This window comes from Thalia democratica, chromosome 6, assembly GCF_965202585.1.
Source record: "Thalia democratica chromosome 6, ktThaDemo2.hap1.1, whole genome shotgun sequence".
Lineage (NCBI taxonomy): Eukaryota > Metazoa > Chordata > Thaliacea > Salpida > Salpidae > Thalia > Thalia democratica.
The window spans coordinates 21407889-21425937 of record NC_139170.1 but is presented as its reverse complement, the minus strand read 5'-3'; the positions used below and the strand labels follow the sequence as shown (position 1 = coordinate 21425937).

Below are 18049 nucleotides of genomic sequence, written 5' to 3'. Positions count from 1 at the left end.
TATATTAAAAACTTTTACTATTTAGATTTTTTTCAATACACAGACTAGTTTATATGTTATCTTGAATCTAATTTTTTAACTTAAACTTTTATTTTATATTCAAAAATGTGTTTTAAGTTCTTTGGTTAGTATTTTTCGTACTTTTAAGGTATGAAAGCTTGAATAACATTAATTTTAATCAGTTTCTGACTTCTAGGAGCTTTGTACATGTTAAATTTTTGTAAGCTCAAGCCGATGCAGGCTTGGAAGGTTTCAGAAATGTACGAGTCTTCAGTTGTGTAAAAATAGTCACTTTTTCACGGCGCAAATTTTGCACTCTTGAATTTCTCTAAGCTAAATTTAAAGTAGAATTGTAACTTCATCGACGTAAATAAAAGTTAATCTAAGACTTAAATATTATAAAATATATTTAAAACAAAACCAAAAATATTCAAAACTACAAACTAATGGTTTGTTTAATCAGATCCCAACGAGGCAAGCTTACCGAAATACATAATAAAAACATATAGTACATTACTTTTTTTATTTAACTGACATAAGTATCTCTGTGTTAAATAAGCTAACAGAGTTATGTAGAAAATAAGTATTTCAAAGAAAGTATAGAACATAAAATAGATGAATGTATGTATTTAAATACTACTATAATATAAGTTATAATACTATAGAACAATATTTGATAGATACATATCCATTTTATTGATTTACCCAATTTTCACAACGCATAGCAGTCGGATTTTATATAATATACCTTATCTACTAGTATTTTATTAACTACGTATACTCATCTACTTAATCTTCTATTCTTTCGTTATATTTATTATTTACAGAACTCTGTGTTAACATAACACAGAAAAAGATGTGTTTAGTTGAATAAAGGAAAGTACTGTGCAATTTTTATTTATATAAATAATCAAAATAATTCTTTTTCATTTAAGAAGTGTCTGGTTTTATATAATATACTCAATGTTTTTTGTAACTTCTATAGTTTCTATGTGTTCTAACCATTTTAAATTTCTGTCTATAGTTATTCCCAAATATTTATAGCTATTTGTGTTTGTTATAACCGTTTTACCTATTTTGAAATTAGGATCTTTATTTTTCCCAAAACTATTTTTTGCATGCTTCTTGTTTTATTAAGATTTAGTTTAAGTTTGTTTCCCATAAGCCAATCTGATACCTTTTTTAGTTCTATGTTAAAATTTTTACTGTCATTTAGATATGTGTCTTTTGTACATGTTTTGTATAACATTGTGTCATCTGCAAAGTTGAGGACGTTAAGACTGGTATTATTCTGTAAGTCATTTATATGTACTAGGAATAACAACTGTCCTAATACTATGCCTTGTGGTACCTCAAATTCACTTTATTCACAGGTTGTCTCATATCCTCCAAAGCTAACGAATTGTTTCCTTCCATCTAGATATGAGCTGATTAGTAGATGCATATTTCCTCTCACACCATAACATTCCAAATTCCTTAGTAAGATATTTCTATCTACACTATCAAATGCTTTCCTTAAATCAAGAAAGACTGCACAAACTGCGTTTCCTTTATCAAAATTAGACAAAACCTCTTCAACAAATTTAAACAAAGTTAAAGTGGTGGAATGATTTTGTCGAAAGCGAAACTGAGAATTGTTTAAAAATATATTACTTTCAGAAAAAAAAAACTGTGCAGGCGATTATAGATTACTTTTTCAACGATTTAATTTAAATTAGATAGAAGTGAAATGAGTTTTTAATTTTCTGGTTAAGTTTTTAATCCTGACTTTAAAATTGGTATCACTTTTGCAAGTTTTAGGTTACTTGGATAAACACCTTCATAAAATGCTTAATTAATTAATTTGCTTAGTATTGAGGATATAAGATTGTTTGCTTTCTTAAGGATCTTTACAGATATACAATCTTCACCACTGGCTTTGTTTGGATCTAAACTCTTGATAATATTAGATACTTCAGTTTCTGTAACATAATACCAAAAAAAAACGATTCCTAATATTTTTTGAGATTAAAACTAACCTAACATTAAAACTAAACTACTTTTAGAAAATAAATAAAAAGAAGTCATGAAGACAAAGAAGAAAACATAAAGCTACTATGAATAAAACTTTATAAAAATTTTTGTTAACAAGTATATTAAAGGTCAGGTTGTTTAGAAATGGAATTATTAGTTCATCAAATTGCATTACTTATGGGGTCATTTAAGCTTGTTAATATACACTAATGAATTATTTATGTAACTAAATGCTAACTTTTTTTAAAATAGTGTTAGCTTAAATTTAGAAATATATGGCAAAACCTGATAAAAACTATTGAAAATATAATTTGAAAAATACTACAAAATAAACTACACATAAAACAATGTAACCTATGCAAAAAAATGTTTCGAAAAACTGTAGAAACTATATAAGAACTCATTAAAAAAATGATAAAAAGCGTTTTTTTGTTAGTAAGATCATCTGATTAAAGTTATGTAGAATCGTCATGATTTACCGTATTTCTCTTCTAAAAGTATATAAACGAACAGTTAGATTGATAAGCAGGTTATTATCAACACTGCAGAGCTTTAACGTCGCCTTCATCTGAATTCTATGAACAAGTTAAATTTACATAAAGAATAAAATTATGTCTTGCTTGAATTCTGTTCATTGGAAATTAAATATATATATCAAGAAAAATTTGGAAAAATCTTTACGAAAAATATATTTTGATCATTTAATGATTCGGCATTTCAAAAGACAATTATACTTAACTGAAAGAGAGAGAAATAATAAAACAAAAAGTTTATTTAAACCTTTAACCAGTTCTTGATAATCGACATTTAGTGTATGACGTATAATTTTTTCTTTAGTAAGACCACGTATAGACCACATTTTGCCCCTAACGTATGTTTAACTAGTAGTGAAAACCTGATAAATTGAGCTTATTTTTAACTAAGTATTTATAAATATTTTTAATTTAAGTTATCAATTCATAATGGTTTCGCTAGAATTTAAAAAACAAATATTTCTGAACATTTTATAAGCACTTTTTTGTTTTAACTTAAAATAAAGTGCCAAAGTAAATGTATTGCAAATCACTGATTGAAATTTGGCAACTATAATTCTCAGTAGCATGTTTACATGAAGTAATAATTTAGTTTGTTCTGGAATTTTTTCCTAGCTCTTTTTAAAAAACAAAGGCATTACAAATAGACTTCCGTTAGATTCTAAATTTTAATTTATTCATTACAACTAGTTTTGAACCAACAGCTGAAGCGGCACATTGCACCCATTTATAATGTTTTAAATAGGACTCACCCTAAACTTGTTGAAAATTCAAATTTTCTAGACCTGAGTGTCAGGCACACTATACCATGGGTTAAGAGTGCAGCCAAAAAAAAAGTACAGACAAACAGATGAACAAACTTTAAATTTAGTGTCGAGCATTGATGTTAATGGTGATATTATGGAATTTTTAAAAGGAATTTCGCATAAGTTTAGTTTGCATTCTACTCTAACCAGTCTTCTTTCATTATTATTTCTTCTGTTCGTTGAACAATATTTAATTTTTGTTAAATGAATAACATAAGTGTCCTTGACTACATGTACAAAAAAAAATTTTCAGTTGTATGTATTTTGTTGTATCAGTTTTTTATTAACGACGCTAAGACAAAGTGTTTTTTATGTGAAACGAGTTACTAAGTCTAAACTGATTTTAATTAAACTAATTAATTAGTAATTTTTTCAGTAATAATATTCGTTTAAAGATTAAACATCAAATATTCATCAGATACTTTTTCAAATAACATCTATAAAAAGAAATATTGATTTATTCTTATTCACTGACTAATTGATGACTGCTAAAGTCAACAATAAACAAGTTGTCCTTCTAACTACAATACCATCTAAAATATAGATAAAAAACGGCAGGAATGTTACTGTTAATCACAAAAATTTATTTATAATTAACATTTTCTTACCTTTTTAAATTATTAATGATTAGGAAAAAACTGTAATTTTGTAAAGATTGAAACTAAGGTTTTACTGTATCTACCTTCATCTTTGATTTACCACATGTAGATGGAAAATTTTAGCACATTATCACCACAAGTACGGTGAAAACTTTTGCACAGACATGTTTTTTATTCATATGATTATAACTTTTTTTCATACGAAATATACTTTACATGTTAGTTTAAAAAATTCGTAGTTTCAATTCAGTTGTTCCATTATAATAAGTTTTTATTTTTAAATAAATTAAATTTGAAAAAGTTCTACAGTTAAAATTGTTAGCTTAAATCTTTATTATTTCTCTTGTACAATAAATAATTTACTTAGGATTCTTAAAGACCTTCATTCTTTAATAAAACTCTTCAGAACTAAAGAGATACTAAAACAACCAAAAACTTAAACAATACCCCGAAGTCTATGATAAATAAATAACTATTTTTCAATTTTATAAATCACTTAAAAGATAAAACATTAAATACCTAAAATAATTGGAAAGCAGAATGTGTTTACCCGTTCGGGTTCTAATGCGTTAAGTAATTTTTGCTTATATGTAAGTCAGCATTAGTTTTAAAATGATTTATGTTAAAATATGAAAGAAGAAAATATTTAGAAAAACTAGAGATAAACTATTCTATATTATTTCTGTATATTTTTATCAAGTATCTACTAGCTCAAACTTAACAACTACTACTACAACTACAAAAGCTTCAAGGAATTCAAAAAAAAAAAACAACTTTTGCCAACTAAAAACTTTTATTATAGAAAACCATAATTTTTAAACGATATCAAAAGCAGCTAATAAGTACAACGTTAAGAAAAAAAATGGACACAGTGATTTTATGATAGCCATATGGTGAGTACACTATTGTATATTAACAATTAAGTTTTCTAAGTTACTTCGAATCTCCGGATATTTTTTACCACTTCGGTCTTCTTTAACTGTTAATCTGGACATACAAGCTTGAATAGATTTTATTATATTGGCTCCTTTCAGATGAACTTTTGCCTGAAAATATTTTTAGCACTACAAAGTTAGGTTTCAAACTCAATAAAAATAGAGTTAATAAAATCGAATCCATAGCGATCATTTATTCGTTACACGCTAGGATTTTTTACAAAACTATTTTTTTATAAAATTTAGTAATCATCAACTACCTATTATTAATCAGGTTTATCTAGTCGAAAAAAATCAAAAATTAGAGCACAAAAAAAAACTATCTAGTAAAATATTTTCAAAATATATTATTTATAATAAATCTCTTTAATTTAACCTTGAATTTATGAAGAAACCTCTTTACAATAAAAGCAAAACCCCTAATTTGTTGGTATAATTATTTTTTTTAAATTTTTTATTTACTAATCGTTCGTTAGATACATTACAATTTCTTTTAAAACTTAAAGTGTGTTTTTGTTTTATAAAAAAAACTGTAAAATCATTTATGGCAGTCATTTATATCAGGTACGTAACTTAAACAAATCTTCAACGCTGAATTAGATAAAAACTGCCTTTTTGATTTCAATTTATTTAACTAAAAGAAACACAATTTTAAACCAAAAGCATAAATCAAAAGCTATTTTTTAGAAAGTTGTTTAGCTGCAAAATTGTTCAATCTATGTCCGGTATAGATATGTATGGTAGGGCGGTAAGAGACAATTAAATTGTTCTTTTATGACATGTAAAAAGTATTAAAAGATTGCTTTAATCGAATATATATTTTTTTATTTCTATACGATTATCCGTTATGCTAATAATCTAGAAAAGGATTAGTTTTCTATAAATTTAATAAAAAAATAAAAATAAAAACTATGAAGTTTTTTGAATTATAATCTCTCCTATGTACACATATCATCACGTGTCTATTTTAGTGAATTTTGTTGACAACAACTTTTGAAATTTCAAAAACTTATCTTTCTAACTCTTTCGTTTTAGCTTACTGAACTATTATAATAATAAATAAATTGATTTTATTTAAGATAGAATTACTCCTAAACAATTTTGAAATTGATTAATTTTGTTTTATGAATTTTATTCAGATCAGGGGTCGGCAGCCTTTTACAGAAATGGAACAATTTTTAAAGAAAAAGTTGTTCACGTATAAAAACATCTTTCGCGGGCTACTTAAAAAACTGCAATATAAAAAATACTTTATTTCGAACCGAATTGGATAAAATAAGGATTAGTAATTACTGGTTATTAAATTAAAAGCCTAATTGTACGCTTTTAACGCGTAAACTTATTTTTTGTTGTTATTAAAATTAATGTCTTTAGCTAGGAAGTATATCACGGGCCACAGTTTGCCGACCCTAGTCTAAATTAAAAATTATAATATTTATAAAATAAAATAAACTCTAAACTAGTTTCGAAAATTTTACATGCATTTTGATAAGTATATGTATACAACAGGGTGGCCTAATATTTTTGGCAAATTTTCTCCAGGCTTTCAAAATTTCTTCAAGGTTTTCAAAATTTGTTTCGGGTTTTTGAAAGTACATCTTTTTTTGACCAGTTTTTGTAAAGAATTAATCTAATATAACTCTAAAAAATATAATTTTAAATTATTTAAAAATTTTGTTAAACATGAAAATTAATTCTAGTTTTATCTTTTATAAAGTTATGATGTAAACTTTGTAAACTTACAGTTTATTGCTTAACTAATAGAGTTTAAAAAAAAAACAAGAAATTTTAAAATGTATAACGTATAGATGAAATAAAGCTAAAAAATAAATTTAATTAAAAAAAGGCGACAAAAAACTTAATAAACTTTTATAACCACACATAGATATTAGATTACTTAAATTTTAAAATCTTGTACAGTTTTATCAAAGTCTACATCCTAACTATTAAACATAATTAAATAAGAACATTTAACTTAGCTAAATGATACTTATTAGAGCAATTTTAAATAAACTAGGCACAACTAATGACTTACAACTTAAAATTTAAAATTTATTATAGCTGTTATAAATACATTGAGTATAAAACATTTAATCAGACATTTTTATTTGGATCTGCTCTTATTTTGCGCTTGATCTTAGTATTCTATAGCTCTTAGTTTTCTCTCAAGCTAAACTCTATCAAATTGCATCAGTCAGAAATAGGTTCTTGTTGATTGATTTTACATAACATTCAAAACAATGGAAATGCCAGTAAAAAAGTAGTTTCATTAATTAATTTTAACAAAAGGGTTGATCATTCCAATTCGATCATCAGACTACAAGCCTTTAGTAGACTGAGACCGGTTTCGTCCTCATTAGGTAATAACAAAGTTTGCCAATGTTTTTGTTGATTTCATTATTAAAGTAGAAATTTGACTAATAACTTAAGTCTAGCAATGAAAAAAATTACAATTTTTAGTATACCAAAAGTGCAAAAAATAAATTTTAAAAAGTACCAGGTATTTTTACAAAATTCCAGATTTTTTCATAAATTTTGTACAAAACTTAAGGTTTTTTCAGATTTTTTTTTGCTTAAGTTGGTAAACTCCAGGTTTTTCGGCCACCCTGATATAATTGGCTCTACAACAAGATATATTTATGATCATTTGGTACAAAGTATATGTAAAGTATGTAATAATTTGTATTTGTCTACAATAATAAATTTGATTTTTTTTTAATTTAGTATAACCATTAAAAACGAATACTATATTAAAATTATATTTACATTTTTTTATTCATAGCCAATGATTGCACGTTAAAAAAATAAAGTTTTTAATAAAGTTTTGTTAAATTTCATTGTTAGCTAATTTTTTTTAGTAGGAAGTCTTTTTATAAATTTTTGTATTTTGATCTTTTTTAAGATAAAAAAAACTACTGATAGATACTTTTGTATTTAAACAAATGTTATAAAAGCATAAAATTTAATATAATTATAAAAAAAATTTTTTAATTGTACATAATAAGTAAATAAAAAAAATTAAAATTTAGTTTAAAATCATTTATAGATAAAATTTAAGTTACACTTAACAACTATTTATAATAGTTAGTAAACTGACCTGTTGATTATGACAAGAGAAGTTTGTTTTTAATATTTGAAGTATTAGACAAAATATATCATAAAGTGGAATGGTAAAATTTATAACAAATTAGTTTGTAGTTTTTTAAAAACTTTCCACTAACGTAAAATCACTCACTTTTTGGTTTTTATGTACTAAAGATAACAATGCTGACGCAGAGATTAAATGGATTTGGTTTTCATTATTTTCTAAACTGGCAACTAAAAGTGATACTATAGGACCTGTAAAACAATAAAATAACAATAGAAAAAAAAACCTGTGTTTTACCATATAGGAAAAAACTAACTTGAATAACTAATTCTAGGTTTACTTGGCTGATGGAAGCATAAATTTCTGATTATTTTAATAACGTAGTATCCACTTTTAAATATATTAGACTTATGTAGTTCCAACAAAACTAATAGAATGTCTGCAAAATTTTATAAGATGTTTAAATACATAACATAATAACTTTGATAGCATTTTTGTTTCATTTTATATTTTAATTTTCTTTTGTCTAAACAATTTTCACTCGTTCGAAATAATTCAAACGAGATCATTAGTTAATTAGTAAAATCTATAAAATTTTTATAAAAATAAAAGAAGACATTAAGTTAAACTTGAAATAAAACTGGCATTTATTGTAAAAAAAAAACAAATTAAAGCTTATAATTTAAAACTATCTATTTACCGATATCATAAGATTAATAGACGAATTAACTCTAAGGTTAGAAAAATATAAGCTACTTAAAAATATTACAAAGTTAAAACAAATAAAGAAACATTTAAAAAGCATTTTTGTTAACTTGTTTGTAACTTGTAATTTTTTCAACTAACGTATTTTCAGGATATAATACGTATAAAACAAAGGTTTTCAGAAGTAAAAGTACAACAACAGTTTGTTAACTTATAAATGTTTATCTTTTGTATAAATACATAAATATTATAACACCTAATAAGATATGTAATAATGTTATAATTAATTCTAGTAGGAAAAAAAATACTTTAGATTTTTAAACAGGATATTAATTATTGAATGAACTACAAATACGTCTGTACATAAAGATGAAGAAAAACATTGTCTGATTGGTATACAAATCAAACATTAGTTTTTTGAAAGCGGCTAAGCTTTGCATTTACATTAACACTGAGTTGTATCCAGCATATATATAAAACAACTCAGTTCGAAGAACTTTAAGTTACACTTGAGTTTTTATTTTTTAGATTCTACGTATCTAAAAAATTTGGGAAGAACGATAGATTTCATCTATTTTGCATATATATTAAATTCGTTTTACAAAATATAAAAACACCATGTCATCAAATTTAATTCATCAAAGTATCTTATACAATCAAATTGTCTCAAACAGTAAGAAAATAGCACCAGTCACATAAGAAATCAAATAAGAATTTTGAGAATTAGACAAGTGATGTGGTTTATGTTTGCAAGAGTTACGGTTTCATTAATCGTTACATAAGCCAAAGAACAGCTATAATGTTCGACCAATAAAAACATCAACAAAAAAGATGCGATAAAAACAGAAACCGTATGTTTTAGAGCCTTTAACAGCAATATAGAAAAGCTGTTATTATTGATGAAAATAAAACTATCCCTGCAGCAAACTAAGGTAATTTGGCAAAGAAACTATATAAACTTCAGCAGAAAAAGATACCATACAACTAAACAAAAATATAAAAACATGAGCAAAAACTTAAGATGACAACACTGCACCTAAAACGTTATTATCAAGAACCCGTTATTTAAGACTTTTCAGAAACCAAATCAGACACAAGTTACAAACAAGCTAATGTCAGAAAAGGATTGATAGGACCTTATTCGTTGAATAAAAAAAAAATACAATACTGCCTAAAAAAGAATCTGACTAATTAAAAAAATTCAGAAATTTAAATATAAATCAAAAACATTTAAAATTTAAGATATAAACTTAAACATGCAACTTTATGGAATTTTAAAACAAAACGAAACTGTTTTGCTGTGAATATTCGTTACTTTTTCGTTAAATATTTTTTTGTAAGAAATGTAAATAAAAGTTGTTAAATTCATATTCTTATATCCTAAAGCTATTTTTAAAAATTAAAGAATCTAAATTAAACTATAACTAAACTTTTAATGAACAAAAAAAAAAAACCGAAATAAAACTAGCATGCTAAATGTTTTCTTGAAGTTTTCAACTCAATGAAAGTCTCCAGTATTTCATACTTATCGTAAAGATTTAAGGTTATAATTTTTAAATGTTATTCTTTTGAAATGAAAAAATCAAAATTTATTTAACATTAAACTGTAGACACTGATGAAAGAATTGTTATTTACTTTTTTTTTTAATCTGTATGTTACAAACTTTTGTTTTATTTTAAACACATTCTTTGAAATTAGAACATTCTAAATTATTTTTATCTGCATATTTTTATCAAAAAATATCACACATATCTTAAAGTTTTTGGGAAACTATTTTTATATTACTTTTGTTTAAAGCTAAAATGTTTTATTATCTAGAAGGAATGTTTTATTGTTAAAAAAAAAACGTGTTCTCTAATAATTATAAAATTTATTAATAGTCAACGTTTTTTGTCGTATTTACTTTTACTTAATCTAATCCAAACTTTTATATTCTTTTTAATAATATTTTATATATCTAAATTCATTATAACATAATCCGTAGGTAAAACAAAAAATTGTAAGTACTGTTTGTAAAACGTCTTAAAAATACCTTTAATTTTAAGGATATTTTGTTGACCATCAGAATGTGCTGATAAACACAGAATAAATTTAAGCCAGTTTATGAGAAGTACAACGTTATACTTGCTCCGTTTTGAACACTGAACCTTGTCAGCTACTGCTGGAAACAAATCCATCAAATTTGCCTGTTAAAAAAATTAAAAACTATTAAAATTAAACAAGAAAAACTTTTTTTTTTGTAATTTTATTTAGTTTTTTAATTGTGTTTTGCATAAAATTTTGGTTAATAATTTTTTTAGATATGAAAGCATATAATTGATAAAACTAATGATTAGTTAGTATTTTTAATACCAGAAACTATATTAAATACAATTTACAGAGCTGTCTTTGAAGAAAAATAACTTGCTTTAAAAGTTATTGTTAAGCTAAGTTTATTAAAATACTACATAACTTTGATTGTTTAAACAAAAATGTTTCTTTAAACAAGAGTCGGCAGAATTTTTCAAGAGACTGACCAAATTAACTAGAAAAAGTCTTTCTAAGGCAACAGTAGTTTTAAAACTTTTATTAGAAAATAAATTCAAATTTTGATACAAATTTTTAGTGAAATTAACTTTAAATATTTTTGACTGTTTATTCAAAACTAAATTAAGAGCAAATTTAAAGTATTATTCATTAAAATAATTAATTTAATTGTTTTCTAGCTAAAAAAACGTCGCAGGCCACATATTTCTGATTATACCGGCGGGTCACAGTTTGCTTACTTCTGGTTTATAATGTACTAAGTTTAATTTAATTTACTAAGAAAATTTTACTGACGAGGTTTAATTGAAAATTCGTTACAATAAACTTTGTTTTTTATTTTTTTTAATATTTTGCACCGGAAATTAGTATATAAAAATTTTTATTGATAAAACTTTTAAAATAAGTTTAAAAAAATTTACGTGTAAAACATCATTTTCAAAATTAATTATATTAAATCGTGTACAAAACCAAAAATAGATAAATTCGAAGTAATTTGCTACAACTTTGTTAGTCTTATTTTCTTAATTTTAAAAGTATACATTAATTAAATTTCAATTATTTACTTAATTAAGCTTATAAACATAAGTCTTTGTAGGTGTTATATAAATTTATATAGAATAAAATGTTACACAAAAAGCTGTAGCATAATCAATTAATTAAACAGACTTTAGAAAATTAAACAAGGTCGTGGCCTTAAAATTGTATTTTTTTAGAAAAGTTGTACAAAATAAACAAAAAATTATTACACAGCTTTTTTAAGATAAAACTGTTAAAATTTTAACATAAAATAAATATGTGTTCTACGAACCTTATTTTTAAACATAATTAATCTGACATGTCTACAACTTTTTTAATATAAGTTCACCTTCCAAATGATATTTCTGCATTCAGTAGATACTGAGATGTTATTCATTAATTGAAAACAAGTGTTCAGCATTTTGAAATCACTTTTTGCTTGTACGATCTTAACATGCACGTTTTTACAGCAATCTACAAGAAGACTCATCAAACAAGGACTTTGTGTTCCAGCTTGTAACACAACCGATAAAGATGTGCATGCTGTGTTTTTGATTTTATTTAATAAAAAGTTTTCTATAATCATACCGCACAGTTACAACAGAGAAATTAAGTTTATGTGTTATTAAAACATTCGAATATCAATTAAAAAGAAAAAAAAACAATTGATAGTTTTTAAAAATTAATGTTATTACCTGTTTTTTTTTGCTTCATAACGTAAACAGTGTGAGTTTTACAAACAAAACTTAAAATTTTTTGTGTTTCTTAAACTAGTTTAAAACTGAACTAATTATTATCTTTCAGACCTTATTACAATACTAACATAAACTTAGTATATGTTTGTTAGCAAAAGTAAATTACAATGCGATATCTTTTGCTTTTAATAGTTAAAAATCATAAACTTAAGAATTTAAATAAAACTAAGTTGTCAAATATTGCTTTACTATAAATAAGAACAAAAACAATCTAAACATATACTTTTCTTTACTGTTTTTTATTCACAGCGGAACAGTATATTTTTAAGACATAATTCACTTAAACAAACCAACAATTTATAACAAAAATCCATTAAACTTTTTATGTCAGTTCTAAGTTCACATTTTAAACATTTAAAAAAGTTTTAACTACCACAGTTTACAAAACTGTCAACATTGAACTTTTTTACTACAGTGGAAAAGGAAATCAATAAGGTTCGATCCAAGACATAAGTGCGTACTTTGTGTGATATACGTACTTTGCGTACCGTTTTGAGACAAACTTAACCTTTTCATACCGAATAACAATTGATATCTACTAACTAAAACAAATACACGGTCTATTTTGCAGTTACTAGATTTTTCAAAAAGTAATTGGGTTGCATTTGGATTAATCACTTTAAGAATGTACTTTTGTTCATGAATTTCGTTTGTAACATTAAATATCATGTTTTTTTTTCAAAAAAACTTATATTTTTTCATTTTCAAGATTTATGCATACCTTACGCAAGCACGTACCTTATCAATGTCTTTAATGTAGTTTAAAAACTGTTCTACATTATTAAAAATTAAACATTGTATTCATTTTAAGATAAAGAAAAAAAGAGGTGTAGTTTTTGATAATAATTAGTTATAGGTGCATTAAAGTTTGTAGCTTTTTCATATTTAATCAATTTAGATAGAAAATTTTGGTTTTATTTTAAAGATATTTCTACACATTTGTAAACTTTATGGGAAAACAACAGAAAGATTAAACTGATTACATTTATTTATAAATAGAAAGGATAAAAAAAATAATCGATATTACAAAAAAAATTAAAATATATTCAACTAAACCTAGACATAGGGTAGTTATGTGGTAGACTAAATATGATAACAAAAACTTGATCTATTAATGTTAAACTTTTTCTTTAAAATATACATATTGTGCAAATATTTTTCGGATACTTGGAAAATATTGAATAAAAGACCAAATAAAAATGAAAAAAATGAAAATAGACTTTAATTCAAGTAAACTAGTTAAGCATAGTTAAACTTATACATGTTTTATTTTTGAGCAACCTTTTTCACAATGTGCTGTGAAGTTTAGGATGAATTTCATCAAAAACATTCTAAGCTCAGTTGATAAAAGACTTGTTTTCCACAGCTTATAAAGTACCTTTAAAATTTTAATATAAAATTACCAAAATTGACTAATATAATACAAATTACAAATTATGTACATAATAAAAATTTGAAACTACCTTGTTAAACACAAATAATCAAAACAGAAGAACTTTTCGCCACACTCATCAGTGTTTAATATCGTGGTTAAAAAAGCTGATGAGGGTGGCGAGAAGAACTTTAGTTTAATTGTTTTTATTAAAATGTTTTATAATTTTATGCTATAAACTAAAATAAAGGATGAGTTATTATTTCTATAAACAACATTTATACTTAAAGTAAATAATTTATTTTTAACTGCAAGTATTGACTTAAAAATAAATATAAACGCCGTTTCAGAGTTCTTAAATTTTTAAGGTATGTTGTTAAAACAATAACTTATTTTCGAACAATACACTTTTATATAGAAAACTAGGCAAACTTTTAAAGTGTTTCTGTATGCTTAATAACTAAAAGAAAAGCATATTTGCTATTACTAGCTTATGATTAAAGTAAAATACTATTAAAAAAAACAATGTTACCAAACTTTAAAAACATCCCTATAAAATAAATTAAAACACCTTATACAAAACCTCAATACTTTAAGATAAAAAGATTCCTACAAAATTTAAAAAAAAAAACATGCAACCAACACTTTCTTCCAAAAAAAAAAACTAACAAATCCAAGTCCAGCATCACAAGCTTGCAATCTGTACTCTTTTTCTCTGCTCAACAAGTTTGTTAAAACTTTTATGAGTGACAAAAGAGGTTGAGTTGAAAAAACGGTATCTAAAAATTAAACGGTTTAAAAAATTAGACAGAAACTTAAATTTATTAAATTCTAAGTGCAGACCATTTTACTTGAAATTACTATTGCTTCATAAAATAAAGCTTTATGTATCGAAGCATATTATATTGTTTTAAATACTTATTTAACTTAGTATTTTTTCAAGAAAAAGTGAAAACAACAAATTCTTGTATTAACATAATGCTTAAGTCTATAAAGATGTAATGTAATTCTTAATAATTTATCTATTCCGTATAACTTGGTTAAATAAATGTTTCAACCTAATTAAGTACGCCATTTCTCTGATAATAATATTTTTTATTTAAGACGCTATTTGCATCAAGAAATGTTAAAGGAGAAACTACTCATTTTCACTTAATTTTATTTTTTTTACTTTGGACAAAGCATTCGACACAAAAAACTATATGTCCTTATGAGGTGATAAAATCGTTCTAAAAATTACTTACTATGTTTTAAATTAAGTTTGAAGTATTATACGGTATACAAATAAAGTTTAAACAAATACAAAATTTAAGTAGGTTAAAATAAAAATAAAAAGCTAAACAAAAATATACTGATAAGTAAATTGTTTTTAAAAACCAATATCCAAAAAAACAGTTCAAAAATAAAAAATTCTTTGAAATTCATAAAATCGAGAATTTAACACTTAAACAAAACCGAAAGATTAACTTAAAAAATTAAGATAACATAGAAATTAAAATTCTTCTTATTTTACAACAGTTTACATTGGTAATTGTTCATTACGATTCAAAAAACGTATATCATATATTTTCAAAGACACAACATTGTAATCGAAACGGCCTACAAGACCAAAAAAGTGTCTACTACTTCAGCAATAAAAGAAAATGCTCGGAAATATTTGACGTTATGTCATTGTAGATACACTTGCTCTGCATCTCAGATAATTTCATACATAAGAGAGACATAGAGACAAGTTTACTGAAGGATTGCAGACAACAATGGAACAGACAAAAACAGCGTAATATTTGATCACCTGTTTAATTGCACACACTGCCAAACTTCAGACATTGTACAAAACTTTATATTTCTAAAACAAGAAAGAAAAATGAGTTTCAAGCCTAAAATCGATAATAGTAAGAAAATAAAGGTCTGAGTTAAATACTCAAATAACACCAAATGGCAAACAACAATATTAACAATTTACTAATTAATATATTTTCTAAACTTTTGTCTAAAATATCCAAGTTAAACTCTGTATTAGCTTAAATCTTATTTTTATACGTCATAATACCATTAAATTATTTTATAATTCTTTTATTCATAAATTAATTTTTTAAACCATATTATTACTTTACACTTTATAAGGATGTATAAATTTTATGTCTAAATCTATTTTTTATAAAAAACTATTATAAAAAGAATCAGAAATTCTTCTTATGTATTTTATTTTATAAATGGTGCCTTAAAAGTAATAACAAAGTAAAACCTTCCTACAATAGTATATATCTTATATAAAACGATTTTCTTTATCATCAATAGCTAAAAACTAGTACCAGTTTATTCTTTAACTTTTAAATACCTATATTAAACCCTTTTGTTAGTACTGAAATTGTACAAGCCTTTTTTACAAAATACAAAGTTATATATTACAAGATTTTGATTTATTTATCATCTTTATACAACAATGGAACCTTTAAAACTAAGATAACCATTAAGTTTTTCAACGGAATGTTAAATTACTTATAAATAATAATAAAATATTTACCTGTATTTTTTATTAAATTTGCTTCATCAAAAGGAAACAAATATAATTAATTAGCTGAATACAAATATATCAAAAGAATATTGTCTTCCACTTTTACATTTGAAAAAAATGCGTTTTATCATACTTCTTATTAACAAAACAGTAAATAAAATCAAACTATATACATTTAACTAGTGTTAACAAAAACGGAAAAGTATACAACATAGTATCTTAAAGTTTAATATTCAGTTCTTTAACATATTGTTTAAAAACAGGTTATTTAAAGCAAAATAAAAATTGAATAGTTAACACTGCATAATTAATGAAGGATAAATGAAAGTCTCTAAAAAACTAACATCGCTTTTTAAAACTTTTGCTATCAAGTTAACTTTATGTTTATATGGCTTTTGAAATTTTAGCAACTTTAAATTTTTATAACTTTGAAAGTTTATTTAAAAGTGTAAAAAAAAATTACCTAAAAGCCTTTTTTTTGATTTTTTTCAACTAATTTTTTTAAATTTAAATAGGATGTTTATAAAATTGGAACATTGAAGAAAACTTTTTATTATTTAAATGTTTTTAAATGCTTCTCTAGGATTTTTTAAAGGTTAAGAGTGTTTTTAATTTCCAAAACTAATTTTTGGTAGATAATCATATAAATTATGTCAAAAAATTTTAATTTAACATTCAAAAAATTAGAAGTTATTTTTTATATAAAAAAGAAGATTGAAAATAAAATAAAACCTTCCAACACTGCAGCTTGTTTTAACTGAATTGATGAAGAAGAATTGGTAATAATCATTTTAGAGTATTGTGATGTTAAAGCAAAAGGCTTAGTTGTGTGTATCAGAACAAGTTTGCTGTTCACCTCTTCTATCAAATCACAAGTCGACTTGATGAAACCCTCTAAAACAAACAAAAAATAAATAAACTAAAATATTTGATTTGAATATTTAATAAATTGGGTTTAGCGGTAAGGTTTAATTAAAAACTTGGTTTGTAAACTTAACAATCAGCTACTAGGTGCTGTTTTTGTTTTATGTTTTATGGTATAAGTTTTTTTGTCCAACTATATTATAAAACTTTGTAAAGTTTTTCTGTCAAAAGTAACTTTATTAAAAAAAATTTAAATAGTTTTGTAAAATGAATAATTTTTTTAATTAAATGTATTTAATATGTTTTTAATTTTACATTAGTTTTAAATGTAATTAACTATATATTTAATGCCTGTGTTTTATTTTTACTTAATTATCATTATTTTACATCAACTGCTAAAAGATACATGCTTAATATTCGTGGTAGTTTTTTTTTATTCATCAACGCTTTAGCTAAACAAACAAAAAAATTATTAAATCAATTCGGAACACTTTTAAACTGACTTATTTAGGTTAGTATTATAACAAACCTCTAACAGCCACTTTAGTGGAGTAATAAGAGCAAGCAAACAAGTTTTGAAGCCCTCCAGCGCATGAAACCATCAAAACATTACTTTCACCACTAACAATTGATGACGGATGAATCACCAGCCGTTCCAAGTGTGACATCATTGATAACGTCATAGTTTTTAAATGCTCCTCAGTAGTAGTATCACCTAAAAAAGGCAAAACTGAATAAATTAGAAGCTTATTTTGTGTTTTATATTATATCTGTTCTTTATCCTCAATTTTGAAGTTTCATCTTAAATAATCGCAATTTTA

At 24.1% G+C, this 18049-nt stretch overlaps 1 protein-coding gene across 2 annotated transcripts in view; it reads right to left on the bottom strand.

Annotated features, from left to right (window-relative positions):
• Positions 1-4822: 4822 nt before the first annotated feature.
• LOC145837748 (rotatin-like) overlaps positions 4823-18049 on the bottom strand; it is a 40070-nt gene continuing 26843 nt past the window's right edge. Inside the window, exons 32-40 of one of the 2 annotated variants that reach the window (XM_082945185.1) lie at positions 17758-17943; positions 17097-17258; positions 14519-14628; positions 13759-13855; positions 12072-12265; positions 10713-10866; positions 8291-8413; positions 8122-8225; positions 4823-4997 (exon numbers count right to left, since the gene is read on the bottom strand). In XM_082945185.1, coding sequence (XP_082801311.1) covers positions 4854-4997; positions 8122-8225; positions 8291-8413; positions 10713-10866; positions 12072-12265; positions 13759-13855; positions 14519-14628; positions 17097-17258; positions 17758-17943 — 1274 coding nt within the window. In that variant the 3' untranslated portion in view covers positions 4823-4853. Of the gene's footprint in view, positions 4998-8121; positions 8226-8290; positions 8414-10712; positions 10867-12071; positions 12266-13758; positions 13856-14518; positions 14629-17096; positions 17259-17757; positions 17944-18049 lie in introns of those variants that run through there. The other variant, XM_082945186.1, reaches the window with a different exon arrangement.